We start from the raw sequence: 24,006 nt of genomic DNA, 5'->3' as shown, positions 1-24,006 counted from the left end.
CCCGACCTGAGTCTGATGGTCCATATCCTAGGTCTAAAAATTGATGGATTTTATGATCTAGGAGAAGTAGAACATTAAGCAGGAGTGATGCACAAACAAAACCAAGATGGCCGTAGTCTTTAGGAGATCATATTACTCTGTTGCTTGCATAAAATATTAAAACAATTTTCTTTTTAGAAGATCATACTTCTTAGGACTAAAAAGTAATCTGCATGGTAAGAGACAGGTACTTATGTCCTGAGTGTCCAACTATATGGTTGTCTGGATCCCTGATATTTTTTGTCAGTGTCTAATATGGATCATGCGTGTGCTCCATGACGTAGGCCTGTCTCACTGATTGCAGTCCTGATGGACTGAGATGGGTGCCCAAAACGCTACCCTCATAGTAGTGAAAGGCTACCACCTTCGCTAGAAGTTAAGCAGCACAAGCCCTGTGGTGGTAGCATACCGTGTAGTGATCCGGAGTAGTGAACAGGACCTTTATACCCTGTGTCACTGGAGTGAGAACTACCGGCTCACTCAACATTTAAACAGTTCCACTGCTGTGTGCTTAACTCACCCCTTGGCCTTCATCAGGTGGATGTGTAGTGCTCATAGCACAACAGTAGTGACTCTGTGCTGGGTATGTGTGTGCATGAGAAGGGTACAGTACAGGGATAGAGCAGCATTGTACCATGCGTGTGAGGTTTGTGCATGTGCTTGGGTGTATGTATGCCTGTGAGGAATACATTATATGAGAGATGTAGTGCTGTGCGATGCATGCGCAATGAAAGCATGTGCTGGGTGTATGTGTGCCTGCTGGAAGTACAATACATGAAGGATGAAGTGATCTATATCGCGCACATGGTCCGTGTGTGTACTGGCTGTACCCGTAGTTGTAAATACCACACCCTGGTTAAATAATAGAAGATCTTCAGTGCTGAACAGTGCACGCAGATTGAGTGTGAGTGCTGAGTGCATGTGTACATGTAGAGGTACAATGCATGAAGGTAATAGTGCTGGACAGCAAGTGTTCTGTGAATGTGCACTGAGTAAGTGTACCTGCAATGGTAAGTTATATGGAGGACCCTGGGTTCCATTATGGGAAACGCAGTCCTGCCTATTGAAGACATGGAGGAAAGGAATCACCCATACAGATTTGTGTTTTGCTGCATTCTGAGAGATGACTGGTGCACACGCTGAAGGAGAAAAAGATGAGACTCCCTTTGCAAGTCAAAGGTCTGCTCTTCAGTGATAGATCACCAGGAAGGGGACTGGACACATCTCAGGAAACACGATAGGGCTAATAACGGAATCGTAAAGAGTAAGGCTCAGGTTCTGGGATTAACCTTTTGATGAACATATCACTGTGGCTGACATCCAGGTGTGAACTCTGGTCAGTCCCATGAGTTGTGTTGTGCGACAATCCGCTACAGTCTTTCCTGCTGTGACAGACAGTCTTTTTGGAGGAAGGACGAAAAAGAATCAGAACCTCAACATAAAACTTAAAACACTCAGACGGACCTTAAATCACATTTTGGTATCTGGAAATGGACTATAAGAAGGGTAGGTTGAGAACCCAAATTGTGGCATCTGCCAAGCAGCCATGCGGGCTATGTGAGAAGGGGAAGGTCTGCAAGGCTTCTGCCTGTGATTAGAACTGGGTTGAAAGGCATGCTCCCTGCTGGATGAGAGGACATCAGCCAAGGAAACAAAGACTACCTGCTCTGGAGAACCAGAGCCTGCCTGCATGCCAACACCAGTGTGCCTGTGAGAAAAAGAATAGCGTTGGAGAGAGTGAGGCCGGTGGGGAGCCCTTCTGTGAGGACTCCTTTTTGTGAGGTGTGAGAATACCACTGTCACTGATTGGGACGTTGCTTGTGTGCAGTGTTTCTCTGCCACCCCCATATGCCTGGAGAGGGCCACCATGTATTGAGCGCTGTGCGTGTCTTTGTGAGCCCGTACTACTGCACTACAGTGGGCCCGTATGCCAGAGGGGGCCACTTGTAAATTTGCTGCTTTGAGAAATGCTGAGACTTTCAATTATCTGGGTAGGCGCACTTCTGCTGGATGAGCCTGCATCTGTATTATCACATACCTCGTCAAACCCCATATGCCAGGAGGGATTTCCATTACCAATATTGCCAAAGACTGAGGCTACATTTGGTGGTTTGAACCTGCACTGCGCTGGACCTGCCCCTGACTCACCACTGAGGACTGCAGAGTATGACGTCGCACTCCGTCGGTTCCAGTCGGGAGCTGAAAAAGGATTAAAAGGCTGGGTAAAGCCTTGCAGCATCTTTGCAAGCTGTGAGCAGTTCCGACAACTGAGAGAATTCGACAGGAGAGAGAGCCCGCGCCACTGTGTACTGCTGCAGGCAGCCAGACTTCGCAGAGCAGGACTCGCTGGTGCTCACACTGAGGGTATCTGCTGCATCACTGAACTCTCTTGTGCTGGGAGACGGGCTAAGTAGTAAATTGGGCCGATAGTGGCCTCTGGGGAATTGCTGCTAATGGTGCTGCGGCTTCATTGACTCTTGACTAAAATCTAAAGGGTCAAAGATTAACTCTAGAGTACGACCCAATAGTAAGCATTCCCTGGATGCAGCCATTAGTGAATGGGGTATAACCCTGAACACATTACATGAAGGAGGGTGGGACCGGGATTTGCTAGACTACTTTTAAAGCCTCTACCTTAAGGACATCATGGTGTTGCTTTTAAATGTTGTATTCCTTTGCATGTGTATAGTTAGATATAATATAGTACTTTTTTTTAAAAAGCAAGTATTTGACTGCCCATTGATTTATTGTTCATGTTTATAATACATGTTCACTGACCTGTTTCTACATCTCTCTATCCCCCCATGAGTGAGCTTTTACTGCTGGATCACAGCTACCACAGAGTCAAGTGCAGAAGGGGTACTTGGCCAGTTGCTCAGGATCCATAGGGGGTTGGGCCCTGAGACATCATGAGTTATAGACCTCAACACCCATGGTTGGGCCCATTAACCACTGCATTCCACATGGCCCTATGAAAGGAGTTCTGACTGTACTACTGCAAAATACCCCATATTACCAGTTCTAAAGTCCAGTGAAGCTCATATTCACCAACATCAATCCCGTCCTCGGAATCTATCCTGCCAGTCGTTTTTCCCAATTACCACATCTTAATTTAAAGACATCATAAACAAAGTCACTGCCTAGCTCGATAAGCTGAACACTGTGCTCGCTAGACAAATATGAGTCTTCTTCAAAACTCTGTGGCTTCTCTTTATTCTGAGTACTCAATTCCCTCTTATTTGCACAACCTTGTGTTCTCTTCTGTAAATGAGTAGCAAAACTTGTAAGTTTCAAAGTATTCACCATGTACTACAGTTGATTCTGTTCAGTCCATATAGAAGACTGTCAACCTTTCAAATTTATCAGACCAGATTTCGTTTAATAATCTATTTCTCAAAAGCATTCCAAACAAAATCCAGCATTATTATTGATCTTTATGATTGAACTGGACCACCCTACATCATTTTTGGACCTCTGTATTAAAACTTGCTTGCTTTTCAGTAACCTCTCAGTATCACTGTTATCAGTTTTGATTGTTGTATCTTGTAGTAGAAAGGGGATAATGCCTCCTTTGGTTGCAGGCTTAGGTGACGCAGGAGAAGTTGTATCTGTGGAAAAATATTTATTGGTAAGTATCTTGTTAATTTCTTCCTTTCTAGCGTCAAGATGGCGTCAGACCTGCAATAAACACTCCAGTGGAAACCTCATCCATGGATCAGTGGGATGCTGATGCAGAAGGCCAGGTAAATCTACACAAAATATGGTATTTAAACGGAAAAAATGTTTTCAACCCTCACAGACTCACTTGCTTTTTATGATCCGTAATGGTAATTTGGCAGACATTATGCTGTATTTGAATTATTTAAGTATTGATTTGTTTTGCAGTTATTTATTTTACTTTATGATTTGAAGAGATTAAAATGAATGCTTATGCTAATTTTATTCAGGTTTACTGAGGAATATACACACTAAATATATGAATGTCACACTAAGGTTCTACTTTTTGTTACGACATTCGGCAACACACAGACACTCCTGATAAATGGCCCTTTCTGAGGAAAAGAAGGTGAACATTTGTATACCAAAATGATTGCTAACACACAGGTGCCTTATTCCTGTCAACACAAAGATGGTGTGAAGGGTAAGGCATGTCTATTAGCTAGATGAAATGTAGATCTGCCACAGTGTGGAAAAAATAGATGGGATTTTGAAAATTTGGGAGAGGGGTCTGAGAGGTGGCCGCATAAGTCTAGCATAATCTGAAATAAATCGGGCACTTAAGGTATAGCAAGCATGGGGTATAAAAAAGATCTTCAGTAATTATGAGTTGGCCTATGACTAATAAACAATGTTATGGAGAGAGATATACATTTGAAGATGTTTAGGAAATGTTATAACCTGTTTCAAAGGACATTTATGTGAACAACAACATAAATCTTGTGGGACCTCCTCTATTTTGTAATATTTCATTCTGAAGATGACAAATCCAGTAGGTTGATTAAAGATAGCGGCTTGCTGTCTAGTCAGTGCTGAGGTCTGCCCCCCCCCCACGTCCATCTAGCTTTGGAAATTCGGCCCAACCCTTGTCGACAACGGCGTCCCCAGATGATCACCCCGGCCTAGTAACCTTGTCTTCTAGTGGTCTGTTGATGGTTTGGCTGACTGTGGCGTTGTTATCTGCTTCCCGATCTCCAGGCCGGCCAGCTGCCTTGAGGATAGGGGTCGGCAGCAACAGGCGTGGTGACTGGCTCCAGCTGGAGTTTGGCCGGCGGAGCGCGGAAGAGTGCTATTGGACCACAGTTGGCTGAAATACCTGCGGCTGACTGCTCTGCCTTGCATGTCGGCTGTAGAGGGAGCAAGGAGACCCCAGTCTCAAAGTCCTTGGGGAAATCAGCTGCTTGCGACCTCATACACACTGTTATTGTTGTTTTGCAGGGGTAAGGAGAGCATCCGCTGCAATTCTTACTTTGTTGCCGGACTTTTTCACCAGCCACCGCATTGTCTGTTCTGCTACAGGGCAGCTGCCCTGCTGGCTATGTTGTTGCCGTATGGAAGGCAAGCTCATAGCCTGCAGGTGGCCAGGGCAGAGTCTGCATGGAGTAGAAGGGCACTAAATAGAAGAAGGTTCGGGTTTCACTATGGGGTGCTTCTCGAGCCGAAATTAGGATACAGGTCAGGATGCCTGTTGGGGGTGGACCGAAGAGGGGGGTAGAACAGAAGTGGACAACTCCCATTCCTCACCGAAGGTGGAAAAAAAGCGTTTGTTGCATGTCAGGTTTGGTGGTGGCAGCATGAGTTCCCATAGTGGGCTAAAAGGAGGGAAAGTGGTCACATGCTCTCCTGACCACCCCCCAAACAAGGAGAGGACAGAGGATTCCCCGGATCTAACCACCTTGGAAAGTATCCCGAATGAGAAGGCATCTAGGTATACCACCTCGACACATCCAGCTGGACTTATGAGGTTCAGTTTGGTACCTTGCTCACAACGCACAATGGACACGACTGTGTCGGCTGTGATTTTTGAACTGGGCAATGATATGGGACAGATCGATCCACTGGCAGCTGCCCTTCCTCTCTCTTCCCCAATAGAAGGTACATCTTGCAGTAAGGAGTTGACTTCCATGATCTCCGTTTCGTTACCCCAACTGGATTCGCCGAAGGTGCTTCTGGGCGCTCTCCTCATTCTGAATAGAGTCTTCAGTGGCTCACTTGATCTCACTGCCGCAAACTATGCCACAATCCTTCCAGGATTCCCTTCTTTTGGGCCCCAGCAATTCAGAGCTAGCTGTGATGGGGTGGATGGCCAAGAGGCATTTTTCTCCTTTTCAGATCTTTCTGACAGCAATTGAGCTGCTTGATCCAAGCCTTTGTCCCAATCAGTATTGGCTTCTAATGCCCGCAGCAATCGGTCTGACCTTTCAAGTAAGACTCCTGGGTCGTCCGATCTCTCTGCTATTTCATCTCAACTAAGAAGCAGGCGGGCGGTCCACCAGCTGATCAAGTAGAGATCTTTGTGTCAGCAACGTTCGTTCGAGGCGTAATTGACCCTGTCACCTCGCTGGAGGTCGAAGATAAGTTGTTATGGGATCCTGATGGGACTAAGTTGACAGCAAACTAATCACTCTCGCCTGGGGGTGGCACCCCTAGTCATACCATCTCTCGTAGAGGATTACCATGTATAGTCCTAAGCGTTGAATAGTCCCGCCTTTCTGCGGGGGAACCCGGGAGCACTTTTTCCAATATAACTTCTTAAGTGCTGAAGTTCGCCTTTCTTCAGGAAGGCCTTGAAAAGTCACTTGAAGTCACAATGCAGTCTAAAGGACAAGGCTACAATGGTCAGAATTCTTCACCTTGAAAGGGCAAAAGGAGAGACTCCTATGAAATATCCACTTAATGCATAAATAATTTTGCACGGGCACAGTAAAAGAACCTTTACAAACTTTTTTCTATGACAGAAACAGCGATGGAGTGCAGGGCAGTGTAGCCCATAGGCTGCCATTAGAAGTAAAGAAAAAGGAGACTGTGTCTTTAAGAACAGTGAGACCTCCAATATTCCATCATGCTCAGCCGGATGCAGTTACCTCAGTTTCTTCTGCCACCTGCTTACAGGACCCTTGGAGCATTGAACTCAACCTTTTTAGTTTACTTAAAAATCGAACTATAAAGTTCAGTGTTTTTTGCTTCACTCAACGTCTTTTGTCTTTCTTTTTTTAATAAAGTATTTTCCTGGTAGCAAAAAGGTATTTTTTCTGTGTAAAATGCCTTCTCCTTTCAACAAACGAGTTGACTATGAAGGTCGACGTTGAGAAAATAATCGACATCGAGGAGACTGGGGAAACCCACCAAAACGAGGAGAAGCTATTCATCATCAGATTCTCACTCCAGGTCTCCACTTCTGGTAAAAGTACCCTCTTCTCCCATTCTGGTATCTTATCCACCTGGCTCACCGCTCCGCTAGCTCCTCTGTCTCCGGCAATACCAACTTCTCCTTCAATGGCACAACAAACTCCAATTTTGCTGTCGCCAGCTCTACTTGCACCTATCATTCCACCTCCTGCGGTATTGCAGGTTCCTAAAATACCAGTTCCTAGGAGATTGCGCTCAAGGGCACGCCATCACTCTTGCTATGGTCACCACTATACACCTGGATGTTCTCCTACTGGATCACAAAACTCTCGTTTGCATCACAGATCTTATCACAGATCAAGATATCGTTCCGATCGCATGGGGATATGCCCTCTTCCACCAGTACTTTTGTACCTTGTCGGACTTCAACCTCGGTCCTCACCAATTGATCTCATCAACACCTTTCAGGAGGTTCTGGTTTGAAGCGAATCTTCCTGCCTCCTGTGACATCTCCAAGACCTTCTCCAGACGAACCCCTCGTGACGGGGAGAAATTTCACCTTCAGGAAAGGGAAGAAAGAAGAAGACCGCAAGAAGCCAGTGGGACCTCTGAGCGAGGGTGAGGGGGGTCATTCTTCCATCAGAGTTCTTCTCTCCGCCTCCAGGGCGTCGTGGGAGATCTAAGAGGTGTTTTTCAGGAGGCAAACGCTATTGTCCTGGACGATGTCGAGAGTCGGTACGGCTCCAAGATGCTCAGTCATTGACTGGCTCAACACCGTATAAGTGTCAACGCTCGTCATCAAGAAACACTCTAGTGACATCAATACGTGCTTCACATCGCCAACTGACATAAAGGGATGCATGGACGTCGAGCGATTCAGACTCTACTTTGCCGAGAGGCGTACCTATGTCGACACAGGTCGACGTCGAGAAGCAGCTAAATTGAATATACCAATGGAGAATTCCACTCCATCGACATCTGTGATCTTTGAAACACTTCACCAACACACAGCCTGCTCCCACTAGTGCTGGGTCTCCTTGAGCCAGCCATGGGATTGTTCCATACTCCAGCACCCTCCAGGCACCAGAAGAAATACCCCCCTCCGGAGCTAGATCCGCTCTTTCTGCGTGCTGACCTTCCACGTGACTCAGTGATGATCTTAGCTGCCCATAAATCTCATGCCACATCTCCATCTGCCACTTCTATCCTGATAAGGAAAGCAAAAGGTTGGACTCATCAAGCCGCAAATTGGCAAAACACGGCTGCTACGTCCACTAAAGTGGCCAGCTAACAGCCCTCCCAGGGACATTTGATTCTGCCTTGTGGGATTTCATTCTCCACTTTGTGGATCACCTTACAAAAGAATACCGGGAGGATTTTCAGGAAATCATCACCCATTCCACCGAGGTCATCCATGTCCCACCTCGACCTTTAAAGTCAACACTCTATCACAAGAAAGCAATGTAATTTGTCCCTTAAAACTAACGAGGACAGGGTGTTTAGTCCATGTACTTCCTCGTGCCGAAGAGGGGCAACCAAGAGTTAAGGCCCATTCTTGACCTCAGAATCGCAAACAAATGTGTTTGAAAGGAAAAGTTCAGGATGTTGACGTTACATCAAATATACCCTCAACTTCACCAAGGAGACTGGCTTTACTCTATAGACCTGCACTACGCTAATTTTCATATTCCCATTGCATCGCAAAGTCGCATCGGAATTTCCTCAGATTCGTCGTGGGGCAGAACCACTACCAATATGTAGTTCTACTGTTTGGTCTCAAGTCAGCACCCAGGACATTTTCCATGTGCATGGCTGTGCTGGCAGCTCATCTACAAAAACACAGGATCTTTGTCTAGCCTTATCTGGACGACTGGCTGATCAAGGTGTCCACCTTCCCAGAATCCCAATTGCATCTCCAATGGATATGCGATCTTCATCGGTGGGTCTTCATGTCAATTTTCAAAAGTCCAAGTTCAGACATTTCACTACTTAAAAGTTACCATCAACACACTATAGGAAAAGGTGTTTCCTTCGGAGAAACATTTATCCATTCTCCAGTAGTTTCACACCCACCGGCGGATATCCCATCCAACAGTCCGCATAGTCTCCTCACTCCTCAGCTCGATGGCGGCCTGTCTATTTCTGACTCCAATGCTCGCCTCCACATGCCCCCTCTCCAGGAGTGCTTGGAGGATCAGTGGAACCAGTTCTCAGGGAACTGGGAGGACAAGATCACCCTATGCACTCATGCCTTCCGATCACTCCAGTGGTGGTGTCCCCTGAAAAATCTCCTGCAGTGAATGCCTTTTCACCAGCAGGTCCCAACACAGACCATTGCGATGGATGCCTCTCTGTTCAGATGGGGAGCCCACATGGGTCACCTGCAGATACAAGGAACATGGTCCTTGAGGGAAAAGACATACTACATCAACCTCCTCAAACTCCATGCCGTTAACTTGGAACTCAAGGTGTGTCGTCCTTCGTTTACGACCAATACCCTGCTTGTTCAGATGGACAATACAACCACCATGTACTACCTGAACAAGCAGGCGGTAACAGAGTCCAGAGCCCTGTCTCAAGAAGCTCAAATAATATGAATATGGATCGACTGGTCCAACAAATTTCTTTATGCTTTTCCACCAATGCCTCTGATCCCAGCAGTCCTGCGCAAACTTTCAACCACGACAGCCAAGATGATCCTCATCGCACCAGAGTGGCTGAGGCCTGCATGGTTTCCAGACTTGCTTCGCCAGTCGCTCCGTCCACATCTCAGGCTGCCATGCATGCCAGACCTTCTCACGAAGTTCAGAGGTCAATTATTACATCCCAAACTCTCTTCCTTAAGGCAAGGCTCCTGAGATAGTGCAGTATGGCCATCTGAGCCTACGCAATAAACACAAGGAGAGGGGAGACCCAGTTATTTGTGACAGTGTCAATCTTGCCTGAATCGGAGTCAAACGTGCGTAATGCACCCCGGTAAATCTGTGCTATTTCTCAAAGTAAAATATAGATATATATATATATATATATATATATATATATATATATATATATATATCTTCACTCACTGAAAAAAACCACAGGTTTCAGGGAGGCTGACATTTCACTCGTAGAAAACCAGAGTAATTTGGCCATTATAGTTAGCTGAGCTAACTGTAATTGGCGCCCCAGCAATGCATTGCTGATGACATCACATATTTCATCACTCATGACATGGTCAGTGACATCACCGATGACCTCTCAAATGAAATGACCTATGACATCATCCAGTGACTGTGTATTTTCTGAAAAGTTTAAGTCCTTTTATATATATATATATTCGCCAAAGTGTATTGAAGAATAAGTGGGTTTATGAGTGTCTGAATGGATGATTTAGTAGGTGCGTGACTGACTGTATAAGTGAGTGATTAAACGGGTCATGCTGAATGCATGGGTTAGTGACTAATCTGTGCGAATGTCTGGATCGGTCTGTCAATTGGTAAGTGGCTGCATGGGTTTGTGAGTAGCTACATGAGTGTCTATATGGGTTATTGATTGGTTGTTTGAGTACCTGTATGGGTGCCTGAGTGTCTGTGTGGGTGCGTGGGTGGTGTGTGACTCTGCATGGATGTGAGAGTGGGTGTTTCACTGGTGTGTATGGATTCATAAGTGTGTCTGTGAGGGACTGTGTGGGTGGGTGAGTGTGTGCATGGCTGTGTTGGTAAGTGAATGGATGTCTCGGTGGTACATGTGTGAGTAACTACATATGTGAAAGGCTGTATATGGGAGTATTGGTGTATATAAGTGACTATATGTGAGAGTGAGTGATTGTGAGAGTGGCTGTATGAATGAGTGTATGCTCGTGTCAGTGATGGTATGAGAGAGTATGTATGTGTTCGTATCTGTTTGAATAAGTGAGTTGGTGTGTGTATAACTGTATAATGAGTTTTTAAGGTTATGTTAGGGTGTGAGGAGGTGCATCAGATATTAAGTGGATGATGTCTTTAGTGATGTATTTGAGATGTCATCAGTGATGTCACTGACCATGTCATGAGTGATGTAATATGTGACGACATCAGCAGTGCATTGCAGGCGCGAGTTATAGTAAGCTCAGCTAACTTTAACGGCAACATTTTTCTGGTTTTGTACGAGTGAAATGTCAGCCTAATTAGAACATCTCTGAAACCTGTTTTTTTCTGTGAATTTCTAAGATTTTTAAAATGCAAATTCCTAACTATAACGTCCCTGAAACCTGTGTTTTTTTTCTGTGAATTTCTATGGTTTTTAAAGTAGCAGTCATGTGTGCAGAGTGGTTGAGAAAGGGGGCTGGGCTCCCAACCAGAGCTCAGAAATTCCACTGCGTAGGACTTACAGGAGGTACCAGGCGGGACCAAAGTCCCTCAGGAGAGAAGGGGACTTCATCACCCAACCCGTAGTGTGCCAGGAGGTGCGTTTGCAGAGTGGTGGAGAAAGGGGGGCGTGACCTCTGAAGACCTCTTAGCAATCCCACTGTGTGGGGCTTACTGGAGGGAACAGGAGGGGTAGTTGGCCACCAAGGGCAACCTTGGGGGCCAATCACCCCTCCTATTACTGCCAGTAAGTTCTCATACCAGGCCACGCCCCCTTTGCCCACCAGTCCGCAAACGTGTTCCCTGGCGCGCTCTTGGATGGGGATTGAAGTCCCCTTGCCTCCTGAGGGTCCTTAGGGGACAACTAGTGCACCTAATACCTCCAGTAAGCCCCAGATAGTGAGATTGCTGAGAGGTGGACACCAGCCACGCCCCCTTTATCCACCACTCTGCAAAAGCGCCTCCTGTCGTGTTCTTGGTTGGGATTTGAAGTCCCCTTGCCTCCTAAGGTTCCCTGGGGCCAACTAGCCCTCCTGTTATCTCTAATAAGCCCCACACAACTAAATTTCTGAGAGTGGTCTCGGGCTACACCACCTTTTTTTAACACTCTGCAAACGTGCCTCCTGGCACACTGCTGCTCAGGGAATGAAGTCCACTTTAGTCCTGAGGTCCTCAGGACACAAGAGGACCTCCTCGCCCCACCTGCAATGCGCCAAGAGGCGTGTTTGCAGAGTGGTGTAAAAAAAGGGCCTGACCTCGGACCACTTCTTGGCGATCCCACTGTGTGGGCTTACTGGAGGTACCTGGTGGGCTAGGACCCTTAGGAATCAAGGGAACTTAATCCCCCAACCCAGACTGCGCCAGGAGGCTTGTTTGCATACTAGTGCAGGGAGTGGGCGGGGCCTCCAGCAAGTTGCCGGCTTCTCTTGTCTTTTCTTTTAGAACGGGCGCTGTGTGGACCCCCATTCCCCAGGGCCTGAGCCATTTTTTTTATTTAAAAAAAAACAGGAAAGGGGCTGCTGAAGCAGATTTCGGCCCCGGGGTATGATCACTTTTAAAAATAAAAATAAACTACATTTAAAGGAAGGGCCGTGCGGGCCACTTCCTGAGGCTTTTATCGGCCCCGGGGACACCATCCTCCGGGGCTTTGCCTCTTTTCATTTATTTTTAATTTAACTGGTGGGGTGCTGTGTGGCCCCCCTTCCCTGGGCCACTTTTGGCTCCAGGGACCTGGACACACGTTGGAGACCGCGGGGGAGCCCCAATGCCCCCGCGGTACCTGCCAGCTCCCTGCCTCCTGCGGGAGTCAGCATTGCTTTTGGACAAGGGAAGCTGCGGACATGAAGTGAAGCAGAAGTTTGCAATGGCAGGGGGGAGCAGTGCTGGGTGCAGGAGCCTCTTTTTTTATTTTTTTATTTTTAAAAAAGTCACAGTGATGTGGCAGTCCCCGGGGGCTGCGGGGGCCCAAGCGGCCCCTGCATATATTTACCACATTGCCCCTAGGACCTGGCCCACCCGGGGGCTCATTAAAATGAAGCACGGGACACTGCTCTTTGTCTTTCTTTTTTCTTTTTGGCGGAATTTGCTGATCCTACGCGAACCCCAGCGAATTTTTGGGAAAAGCTTTTCTTTCGCCCTGGGGGAGCAGGCCTAGGGGTCAGGGTGTTTCTACCTTGCCCCCTTTTCTTCATTTCTAAGCTTTTTTCTTGTGACTCCGTTCAACCGAATCACAAGATGGCTGCCAACACATTTTGGTTTGGAATGTTGGCAGCCAATCGGATTCAAGCTCGTGCTCGGGAGGGTTCGCAGATCCATCGTGGCAGCCAGATTTTGATAGCTTTTTAGTTTAGAATTTCTCAGAAACTACTAAACAAATTTACACCATTTAAAGCAAAGAGTGCACTCTGAACCAAGAGCTATCTCTCTGCCAAATTTGGTTTATTTGTAGCTGCGACATAAGTTTCCTATGTAAATTAACATGAAGAAAATGCGTTTTGTGATTCCCCCCTTTTTTCTCGGCTCCCGCTTGACATAGACCCCAAAGCTTTCAAGATAGGAGCTGACCGAAGCGCCCCATAGTTTAGAAAATTTTGCGAAGATTCATCAGACGCTTTTCCTATGGAAACTGGGATATATATATATATATCTCACTTGAGGGTAATTAATTCAGACCCAGCATATCCGGTTTCACAACATTTCAAGGACATCCACAACAACAACTTATAACACCTCAAATACTTTTTTGTAGACTCAGTTCTCATATTAAGACGTGGAGGCAACCGAGAGGCAGAACTAAGAAAACTTGAAACACTCTACATCATTGAGCTTGACACCAAAACCCCACAATGACGTAATTCCAGTGAGGATTTCTATACTTGCCTTTAAAATCCAGGCATGATTAGTATTTGTACCAGTAAGGCAATCTTATAATTTCTGAAATGCATTAGACACACATGTCCCCCGATATGCAATTTGCTAAGTCCCATAATTTTAAACATCACTATTTCAAGTTAGCACGATCAATGTTTGTTGTTGACCATTCTGACTCCCTCTTTTCCAACTTTCGAAACTGCCTTGGCAACATTTGCACTTGGATGGCTGCTAACCATCTTGCCCTCAACACTGAAAAAACAGAGGTCCTCTTTTTTAGCCAGAAAACTGCTCCCCCTTCAACTCTTTGGTGGCCTACCATTCTTGACCCTCCTCCTGTACCAGTGCAATCAGCCCGCAACCTGGGCTTTATATTTGATAATACCTTGTCCGGAAAAACCCAGGTTAATAAAGTAGCGGCGGCTTGCTTCAATAAACTGCGCATGATCAGGAAGATTTTTCCCTATCTCCCCCAGTCTTCCCGTAAAACAGTGGTCCAGGGACTCATCACGTCTCACCTTGACTATGCCAACTGCCTCTATGCCGGTGCCCCCCAATATCTCATTGATCGACTTCAGATTATACAAAATGCGGCTGCAAGGCTGATTGGCAACATCCCTCCTCGCAACTCGGTCAGAGCTTACCGAGAGGAGCTTCATTGGCTTCCAATTGCCCGTCGCATTGACTTTAAGGTTCTAACCCTTGCCTTTAGGGCAATTAATGGCATTGGCCCCTGCTATCTGAGCAAAAGGCTTAAAATAGCTTCTTCAGTAAGGCATCTGAGATCTAATAGTCTACGCTTGATGACGATCCCTCGCTTCAGACTCACGCGTACTGGTGGCAGAACCTTTACCGTTGTGTCCGCTAAGCTTTGGAACAGTCTACCCTTGGATCTCAGGTTTTCTGAATCAGAACAAGTCTTCCGTCGTAAACTGAAAACATGGCTGTTTTCTAAGCACTAGCCTGCAAAGCTTCTGCAGACCGGTAGTTTTTTCATGAACTTAGCAACCCCCTCTGTGATAGACAAGTAGTCTTAGCGCAGGGACACCCCCTCTGGAGGTAGCCGTGCGCTCTATAAGATTCTTATTAAATAAATAAATAAATAAATAAATAAAGTAGGCCCACTTCAGCTATAATGTTTGTGGTCAAAGTCACAGAGAAAATGACAAAGTTAATATGTATGATTACCGGTACCATCAATGAAAATACCACACATAAACCGTTAATGTTTTAATAAATAAGTACATTATGTATTAATTATTGAATTGTATCTGTAACCGAATGTTCCATAACCATTGGACAGAAAAATATATATTTTATATTTATGTACAAAAGTAAATTGCGGTCTCCAACTGACATCGTAATTTTATCTGATGTGTACATATTTGTCTGCAGTTTTCCTGGGCTAAGACGATACAAATGTTTTCAAAAGTATGTCTTCTCTGTTTTTTGTAGTTTGCACCACGTGTTTATGCACTCGTCACTTTAAATATGGTCATTTACTCTGCAGCCGCGTCATGTGATCAAGGCCAGTTCAGGCTGAAACGTGTCATGGCGGTGTAATGGTCGAATAAAATGCTTTGCACCAATGATCTGTGCTCTTGCTGTAGATTAACATTCCAATGTATAAAATACCTATATTTAATTCTGTATCAGTTCAGCAAGAATTGCTTTCTCTGAAAAGAAATGTTATAGGAGGGATACCTATGTTGTGACCCAAAGTCAACCATAAAAGGTCTGCCAATGCAATGTTCCTATGCTGATGAGCAGTACACTTTTAACGTTTACATCTTGCTACCTTTGCAAGATGAGATCTTGGAGACTGGGTAAGGACTCTTCTTACATGGCTGCTCAGTCCTAGTGAGTCTCCTTACAACTGCCATACTGTTGCTGGCTTCCATTTGGAAGCAAGAACTGCCCCTCCCCGTGGAAAGTAATTCTTCAATACACCATGAAAAACTATCATCTCAGCAGTGGTAAGGTAGCATAAAAAGAAATGTGGATTCTCCCCCTGGATTTCTCGACCGTCCGCATACCACACTTATCTTCCACCTCAAGCTCATGATATGCTTATTGCAAATCTGTGTCTTCCATTACCTGATCTTAGTGTAAGAACATCATATTTGTAATGCGGTGGCAAGTATTTTGTGGACAGTTTAATTTATTTTTATTTAATATGATTTTATATAGCGCAAACTTTACCCGAAGGTGTCAGAGCGCTTTACATAAGAACCATTTTCAATACATAAGGACTTAGGATTGCGTGCGTTACATAAAAGGTACAAACAGAAAAAAATTGCAAATGTACAAGTTGTAAAGTCACACAAGGAAGAGTCGCTCAAGGAAGCGATACAAATGGATAAAGTTTAAGCGTCACATAGGAATGGTAGAGTACAATGTTCTACAGCATATACTAGTGATAAGAGTTATCTCTATATACAAATATATACAAATAGTAGATTTGGGTGGGAGTAGGGAGGGTGGGAGGGATACAGGGGTATGGAGAAAAGGCAAATCAGAAACATTTGAGAATCGTCAAGGGGGAAACGTGGGAGAAGGGTAAAGACCGAGGGAACGGACAAGATGGCGGGCCAAGGTCAGGAGAAAAGAAAAAAGCGGCCGAGAGCAGCAGCAAAATGGCGGCCAGGACAAAAGAAAAAAAAAAAAGTAACGAAGTCCATGAGAGTAACCCAGTGAGTATGACCCAAAGTGCCATTAGAAGTCCGAAGGTGGGGGTACATAGTTAAAGCAGATCAAAGTCAGGAAGGGAGAGGAGGCGTGTGGCTCGGGTCCACTGGATCAACGCCGAAGACCATCAGCCGGTCGTGGCTCCCGCGCCCCCATACCTGGGAGAAGTTCACAGCGGTACCCAAAGCCGATGAAGAGGCGAGGCAAATTCCAGGAAGATAGCCTGCATGGGGAGGCAGCGGGGCGGCAGGCAGCCAGTGGGGGCACATCAACAAAGACGTCTCGCTGTCCCGGGAGGAGGGGAGAACATGCCTCAAAGCCGTCCCACATCATCAGGAGCCATATGGAGGAGCCGAAGCGGGATGGGCACAGGAGGAGGGCAAGCTCTTCAGGCGATGCTTTGGCAGCAGCTGATCGCGGGCTTGTAAGTCCATCCCGGGATTCGTTGGCGCCGAGGTCCCTAAGGCGCCGCCATTTTGGAGTCAGGTAAGCGAGCTGCGGGACGGAGCAGACAGGAGCGCATCTCTGAGGAAAGCAGCAAGGGCGCACCTGTACGTCGCTGTGGGGTCTGACTCACCTCTAGTGCTGATAAAAAATGGGAGGCCAGGCCAAGGTCTTCAGGTGGCATCCTCCGCTGGCACCAAAAGATCCGGTGGTCAGGGCCGCCTGGCAGCCGCCATTTTGCCTCACGGGTACGAGATCCTTCCGAGGTCGCGCCAGGGATGATCCCGCATCTAATGGAGCTGGTAGGCGCTCTCCAGCGGTGCGCTACTACTTCCGCTGCCGAATGGTGCTGGATTTAGCCCCCGGGACTGCTGCGGACCGCCAAATTAAGCTCCCGCACATCCGGGGAACCGGGAGCCGAGACTGATTACGACCGGTTGAGGTTCTATTGGCTAATGTGTTTTCTCTAACATTAATTACAACGATTTGGGTATAGTTTACTCCATGTACTTGTATTAGGATTTAGATTTACCGTAACTTGCTGTAAATGTCTGTTTTGTCTTTTATAGTGATGATTGTTAGAACCCCTTTCAGAGGGCCGCATGCACACAGGGGCTACTGGGCCCAACCATGGTGGTTGAGGCCTTTTACTCCTGATGTCCCGGGCCTAACCTACTATGGTACCTGCACAATTGGACACAGCACCCCTTCTGCACTGATCGCTGTGGTAGTGTCACGTGGCTAGGCTAGGCCCGGGAATACACACTGCCATTTTAAATGTACCAGTTTCAAAAGTTCCCCTCTTTTTCCACACGTTGACTATTGAGACACATTTGCTTACGTGACAGTGCAGAATTAGTTTCTCTGAGTCCACTTTGCTTACAATTCCACTTTGTAAGTACACTATCACAACACCTTGAACTTTCAGTACAAGGCCCGAGCCTACATTGTGCAAATGTTGTTTATTATTCGTCCATAAGGCAACAGCACTATCACAGAGACTATAAACCATATCTGCTTGACTGAAGCCTCCACACAAAAGCATAAATGCTGTTATAAATACATGCGCTTTTCCGTTCTCAAATTGGAGTAACACTCAGCTGTCATTGCAAGGTCATCGCTATCGTCGTTGCTTCAGCACAGCTTATTCCTGTTGGCCCTTTGCGAAGAGGGATGTCCAACCTGTGACCAAGACTGGGACCTACCTACCTTGCCTTCAGATAATGGGGATTTAGATCATCCAGTAGTTGGTTCTTGCCAGAACAACTGCCCTAAGCAGCTAGATAAGGGAATGCACAAGTAGGAGTCCACTATACACAGTACCTATATGCGAGCATATATACTGTTTTACCACAAATTGTTCATTCTTATCACAGTCCTCGAATTGCTCATCACATTTGTATGCTGTTGTCTACTAATCATTGCAGCGCATGTAATTTATACAAGAATCTCGATGGCTCGATAAATATTGAAAATGACCCTTTGTGTAGTTCTTTTATATTTCTCTGAGCGATCACTAGTGACCCAGCAAAAGGGTTCTAGATCTGTTACCACAATTCCCTAGGGGTCCGAGTTGTCCTGTTCTGAGGCTATCCAAACCATTTTTACCTCACTAAGTTTAGGAGTACTTTGGGTGGCACTGTGAGCTAGCAGATCTATAGGCTTACATATCCTGATAGGGTGCACGGAATCAGTCTGGCACCATCCCAAGATTTGTTGTCCAAAGAAAGAACAGTTCCTACTGCAAAGTGGAACCGGTACAACAGTAGCTGTGGTTGAGCAGTAAAGGCTCACTCTGTGGGAGGGGCTGGGGGGGGGGGTTGGAGGGTGCTGAAAAGGTGATACAGGTCATTGAATGCGACCCGTAACTCAAAATGCAAGCAGTGCAATGAATAAGGATGAAAGGAAATGGTGCACCGGTAACGAGCCCACCGATCGGAGCACCTTCAAGACATCTCTCAACCTGTGCCACTGTCTCCTGAAAGAGACCAGAAGGCATTTCATAACCAACTGCATTGAAGCCAGCTCCAGCCACAGCACGGAACTGTTCGGTATCGTCAAGGAGTTCTCCAACCGCACAGCAGCTCAAAACATTATCATCCTCTCCACCACAACAAGATCTCCTCCATCTGTAAAGACTTCGGACCCAGCCCACCTACATACTCTGCCTCCTCTCTCCCACAGCTGCTTCGCTGGACCACCGGATCACTGCTTGGGAACAGCTCACCACGCAGAGCACCACGGACATCATGCACTCACTGAGGAGCACCCACAGACCCCTGTCCCCACCACATGTTCAACCTCATTAACAAGAGCATCAGCTACAAGCTCACAGCCATCTTCAACACATCCATCACCGCTGCCACCTTCCCAGATGAATGAAAACGCGCATAGGGCAAACTTGTCCTCAAGAAACCATCCGCTGACCCCAGACGAGCTCAAAAACTACCAACCCATTTCCCTGCTCTCCTTCCCCACCAAGGACCTCAAAAAAGCCATCAACTGACAACTCATGGAATACCTCTAGAACATTGAACTTCTGATCCCATCCCAATCTGGGTTTCGCATGAACTACAACACCGAAACCACCCTGATCGCAGCCACTGATGACATCCAACCCCTCCTGGATCGAGAAACGGCTGCCCTGATCCTCCTCGACCTCTCAGTGGCATTCAACACTGTGTCCCACCACACCCTGATTAAGAGGCTCCATTAGAATGGAATCCAAGAGGACGCTCTCAAATGCATCACATCCTTCCTCACCAGAAGAACACACTTTCACCTCGGAACCCAAGAACATATCTGCTGTATCCCTCTAGGTTCATTCCTCAGCCCTACACTGTTAAACACTTACAATACCCCCTTGGCCAACATCATTTGTGCTCATGGACTGAGCATCATCTCCTATGTAGACGACATACAGCTCATTTTCTCGCTGTCCGAAGATCCTTCCAACACAAGGACCAACTTCCACCTGTTCATGTCCAACGTCACCAACTGGATGCAAAATAACTGCCTAAAGCTCAACACAGACAAGACTGAAGTTCCAATCTTCCGGACTAACAACTCCCGATGGCATAGCCTCTGGTGACCTGCTGAACTAGGACCTTCTCCAACCACCACGCACCACACCCGGAACCTCTGCATCACCCTGGCAGCAAACATTAGGAACCAGATCAACGTAGTCTCCTCCACCTGCTTCCTCACGCTGTGGATGCTCCAAAGATCTTCGAATGGCTCCCGGTTCCCATCAGATGCAGTCATTGAAGTCTTCGTCTTCAGCCGCCTGGACTATGGCAGCGCACACTACTCAGTAATTACCACACACCTCGTGAAGAGACTGCAGACCAGCGGCCAGACTCATCCTTGACCTTCCTAGATGGACACACATCACCCCTCCCCTGAAGCAACGCCACTGGCTCACCATCCAAGAGATGCATTTCAAGATCCTAACTCACACCTACAAGGCACTGCATAACCAAGGACCAGCATACATCTACCACCACCTAAATTTCTATCCACCTGCGCCCCCTCCCCCCCTTTCCCTCGCCCACACCCCCTGCATCGGCTGAAGTACCTGTGGAGGAAACTCCTTCTCTCACCTTGCCCGCGAAAATCTTGGAACAGCATCCCCCTCCATTTACGAATTTCACCCTCTTCAGGAGTTTAGAAGAGGACTCAAGACTTGGCTATTCACCTGAGGCCTCCCGAACAGCTTGGACCCCAGTGCCTGGATTCCCTCATAGTAGATTAACCATGCTTTACAAATCCTGTTTTGATTTGGTTTGAAAGCAATGTCCAGCCAAATACTTGTTTTTATAGGAAAAAGTTGTATTTTATTTCTAATTCTACACATGCAAAGAGATGCAACATTCAAATACTTAACACAGTCCCCCCTGAGGTCGGGCTCTAGAAGTTTTCAGGCAAATCCCTGTCCCACCCACCTTTGTGTAACATGTTCATGGTTATTCCCCATTCTTTGGTAGCTGCATTAAGGAATGCAAACTATTAGGATGTACTCTAGTTCTTTCTTCTGACCTTTTTGGAACTTAGTCAAAATTGTCTGTGGTGCCACAGCACTATTATCAGTAAGTTCCCCGGGTCCCCAAAGGTCCGGTTTCAGTCTTACCCACTCTGGTGGTATGGCTGTGTTCAGCAGTGCAGCGAGTTCCCTCCCCGTTCCCAAGTATGGATCCTGTACAGCGAAGTTGGGCTGCTCACGATGGGCATGGCAGCACCCAACTGTGCAGGCTCTTCCTGTTGAGCACAGCTGCCAGTTAGTTTACAGTAATCGGAGGTGCTCCCGCGCGGTGGACCATAAAAGTAAGCTACTAGGAAGCTGCTCTTCCCCCTAGCAGGTTGCTGGTCCTCCAACTCCCGACTGGAGCTCAAATGAGAGTGCGATGTCCTTGGTGGCGTCTCTATGAACCTCTGGGACTTAGTCCGGTGCAGCTCACGGTGTGCAGACTCCACCCACTGATCACAGGTTTCTCCTTTGATCTGGGGTGATTTCCTGAATTCTATGCTAAAGTGCTACTAGCAGTTCAGGATGGAGACTCTTAGGCGCTCACCCTCACAATGGCGGCCCCTCTTGGCAAATGGGGTCGCTGATCTCAGCTGTCACAGGTCCTATGCACTTGGCATAAACTCTGTTCACCAGTGATCCCCTTTGGCAAATGGGTTACTGCAGCGTAGCAGATCGGTTTGGTGCTTTCCATCCAGCGCTTCCAGTAAGGCTCAGAACAACATGGTCCTTTCCTGGCATATGAGGATCATAGAGCTGGTTCTGCAAACGGGCAACAGCCTGATCAGTACACAACCACACTTCTCGGTCGGGGAATCCTTGTGCAGAGCTCCTCACTGGACCTCTCCCCCTCCAACGCTCACCTCTCCCTAACAGGGCACACTGGTCTTGGTAAGCAGGCAGTCAATGGTGCTCAAGAGCAGATGATCTTTGTGTCCTGGGTGATGTCCCCTCACCTAACAGGGAGACTAACAGCACTTTTGCCGCCAGTCCTGGTCACAGGCAGAAGTCTTGCAGAGATTCCCCTTCTCACAGTATGTCTGGCTGCTTGGCAGATGACAAAGTTTTAGGGCCTAAACCTCCCCTTCTTATAGTCCTTTTCCAGAGACAAAATGTGAGTTATGTTGGAGTTCTGTTTCTTTTGAAGTGTATACTTTCTTTTTCTTCCTCATCTTCAAACGATGTCTGCCACAGCAGGAAAAACGCTTATTGCCCCACTACACAGACCATGGAAGTAAATAGAGTTCACACCTGTATGTCGGACAACAAATGAGGTTGAGGCTCTTGCTCTTTTGAAGTTTTTTATTGGGGTCTGCTTCTCTTGAAGCAGGCACTTCACCTTTTCATTTTCCTTTATGAAAGATGTCTACCAGGGCAGGCATAACTCTGAAGCTGATTGTCCACAACATAATTCACGGGAGTGACCCGAGTTTACATCTGGATGTCAGGCACAGTGGTATGTGCATAAAAGGATTAATCCCAGACCCCCAGTGCTACTCTTTAAGATCCTCATATCAGCTCATATCAGCCCATCGCCCTTCCCGAGATGTGTACAGGCCCCGTATTATTTTTATTTATTTTATTTTATTTATAGGTTTATAGAGCGCTATGAATAAACTCCCGAAGGAGTATCTCCGCGCTGGTGACACCAGGTATAAAACAGGAATTAGGCCACAGTAATGGAGAATGTATCAGGGGACTATTCAGATCCAACAGGATGCATATTAAAATGAGCTGAACAGAAAGGTTTTCAGACATTTTCTGAACTTAAGATGATTCCTGCATTGCTTTAAGAAAAGCGGGAGAGAGTTCCAGAGACTAGGGCCTACCACAGACAGAGCCCTGCCTCCTAACCTAGCTTTAGTTATTTTAGGAATGTTTAGCAGCAGCTGATCACTAGACCCGAGGCTACGAGTGGGAGCATATGGAACAAATTTAGTGGCCAGATACTCTGGTCCCAATTCATTAAGGCCTTTATGAATAATACAGCAGGCCTTAAACTTTACTCGTTGCCGAATAGGCAACCAGTGTAGTTTGTGGAGAAGTGGTTTCGAGGGGGACATAGGAGGTGCATTAAGCACCAACCTAGCTGCTGTATTTTGTACCACCTGTAGGCGGTCCAGAACCTCTTCGTTAGCTCCTATCAGGAGTCCATTACAGTAATCAAGACGGCTGATAACAAGAGCCTGGACTAAGGTTTTCCTATATGAGTCAGGGAGGAAAGGAAAAATCCTCCGGAGACCTATTACGTGGAAACATGTTCCTACAGTAGTGGTGACATGATGTTTCATGGTCAATTCCGGTTCCAATCTGACTCCTAGATTCTTGATTACTGTTTTGGGCTCGGGAACTGGGCCCAGATCAAGAGGCCACCAGTCAGGAGACCATTGGACCTTTACTTCCCCGAAAAGCATCACCTCAGTTTTTCCAACGTTGCATTGGAGGAAATTGGAGGACATCCACCTTGCAACTGCCTTCATCCCATCGGAGAAAGATTGTATTATCTCCAGAGTAAGATGTTTAAACGGGAAGAGCAGCTGCGTGTCATCAGCGTATGACACTGGATGAAAACCAAAAGCTCTGGTTACATCTGCCAGGGGGGCCACATAGGTATTAAATAGGGTCGGGCTTAGGCATGAACCCTGCGGGACCCCCTTGGTGATGTCAACTTCCTCCGACCTAAAATCACCCATGGTGACAGATTGGGTGCGGTTGGAGAGAAAGCTTTTGATCCATTCCAGTGCTGTACCACCGATTCCACTCCCAGACAGGCGTTCGATAAGGATGTTATGAGAAATAGTATCGAACGCTGCCGATAAATCTAGCAGCACCAGGACCACAGAGTAGCCTTTGTCCTGGTACAGCCTAAGATCGTCTGTTATCGACAGCAAGGCCGTTTCTGTACTATATTTTGGCCTGAAGCCTGACTGTGATGGATCGAGGCTGCCAGATTGTTCCAAATAGGTGGATAGGTGTTTATTGGAATGCTTTTCGATGAGTTTCCCTAAGAATGGTAACAGGGAAATAGGTCTGAGATTCGACAAATTAGTCCAGGGAAGTGTTGTATTCTTCCTGATAGGTCTAACAAGAGCTTTTTTCCAGCATTGAGGAACAACTCCAGAAGTAAGTGAGAGGTTCACTAGCCTCTGAACGTCAGGGCCCAGAGTGCTCCCTAGTGGACCCATAAGTCTGGCAGGTAGCAAGTCTGCAGGGCTTCCACTTTTAATATCCGTGAGTAGTCTTTGGACCTCACTTAGTGATATTTCC

The 24,006-nt window shown here is 46.7% G+C and overlaps 1 protein-coding gene across 2 annotated transcripts in view; it reads left to right on the top strand.

Annotated features, from left to right (window-relative positions):
* The window catches only part of AMFR (autocrine motility factor receptor), a 400,143-nt gene that overhangs the window by 354,227 nt on the left and 21,910 nt on the right, over positions 1 to 24,006 (top strand). The window contains exon 12 of one of the 2 annotated variants that reach the window (XM_086947688.1): positions 3,699 to 3,782. The exons of the other annotated variant lie outside the window; for it this stretch is intronic. Coding sequence (XP_086803814.1) covers positions 3,699 to 3,782 — 84 coding nt within the window. The remainder of the gene's footprint in view (positions 1 to 3,698; positions 3,783 to 24,006) is intronic. 2 annotated transcript variants of the gene reach the window in all.

This window comes from Lissotriton vulgaris, chromosome 12, assembly GCF_964263255.1.
Source record: "Lissotriton vulgaris chromosome 12, aLisVul1.2, whole genome shotgun sequence".
In the NCBI taxonomy this organism is placed as follows: Eukaryota; Metazoa; Chordata; class Amphibia; order Caudata; family Salamandridae; genus Lissotriton; species Lissotriton vulgaris.
Note: the sequence above shows the minus strand (reverse complement) of the source record. Positions and strands in the feature narration are given on the sequence as shown.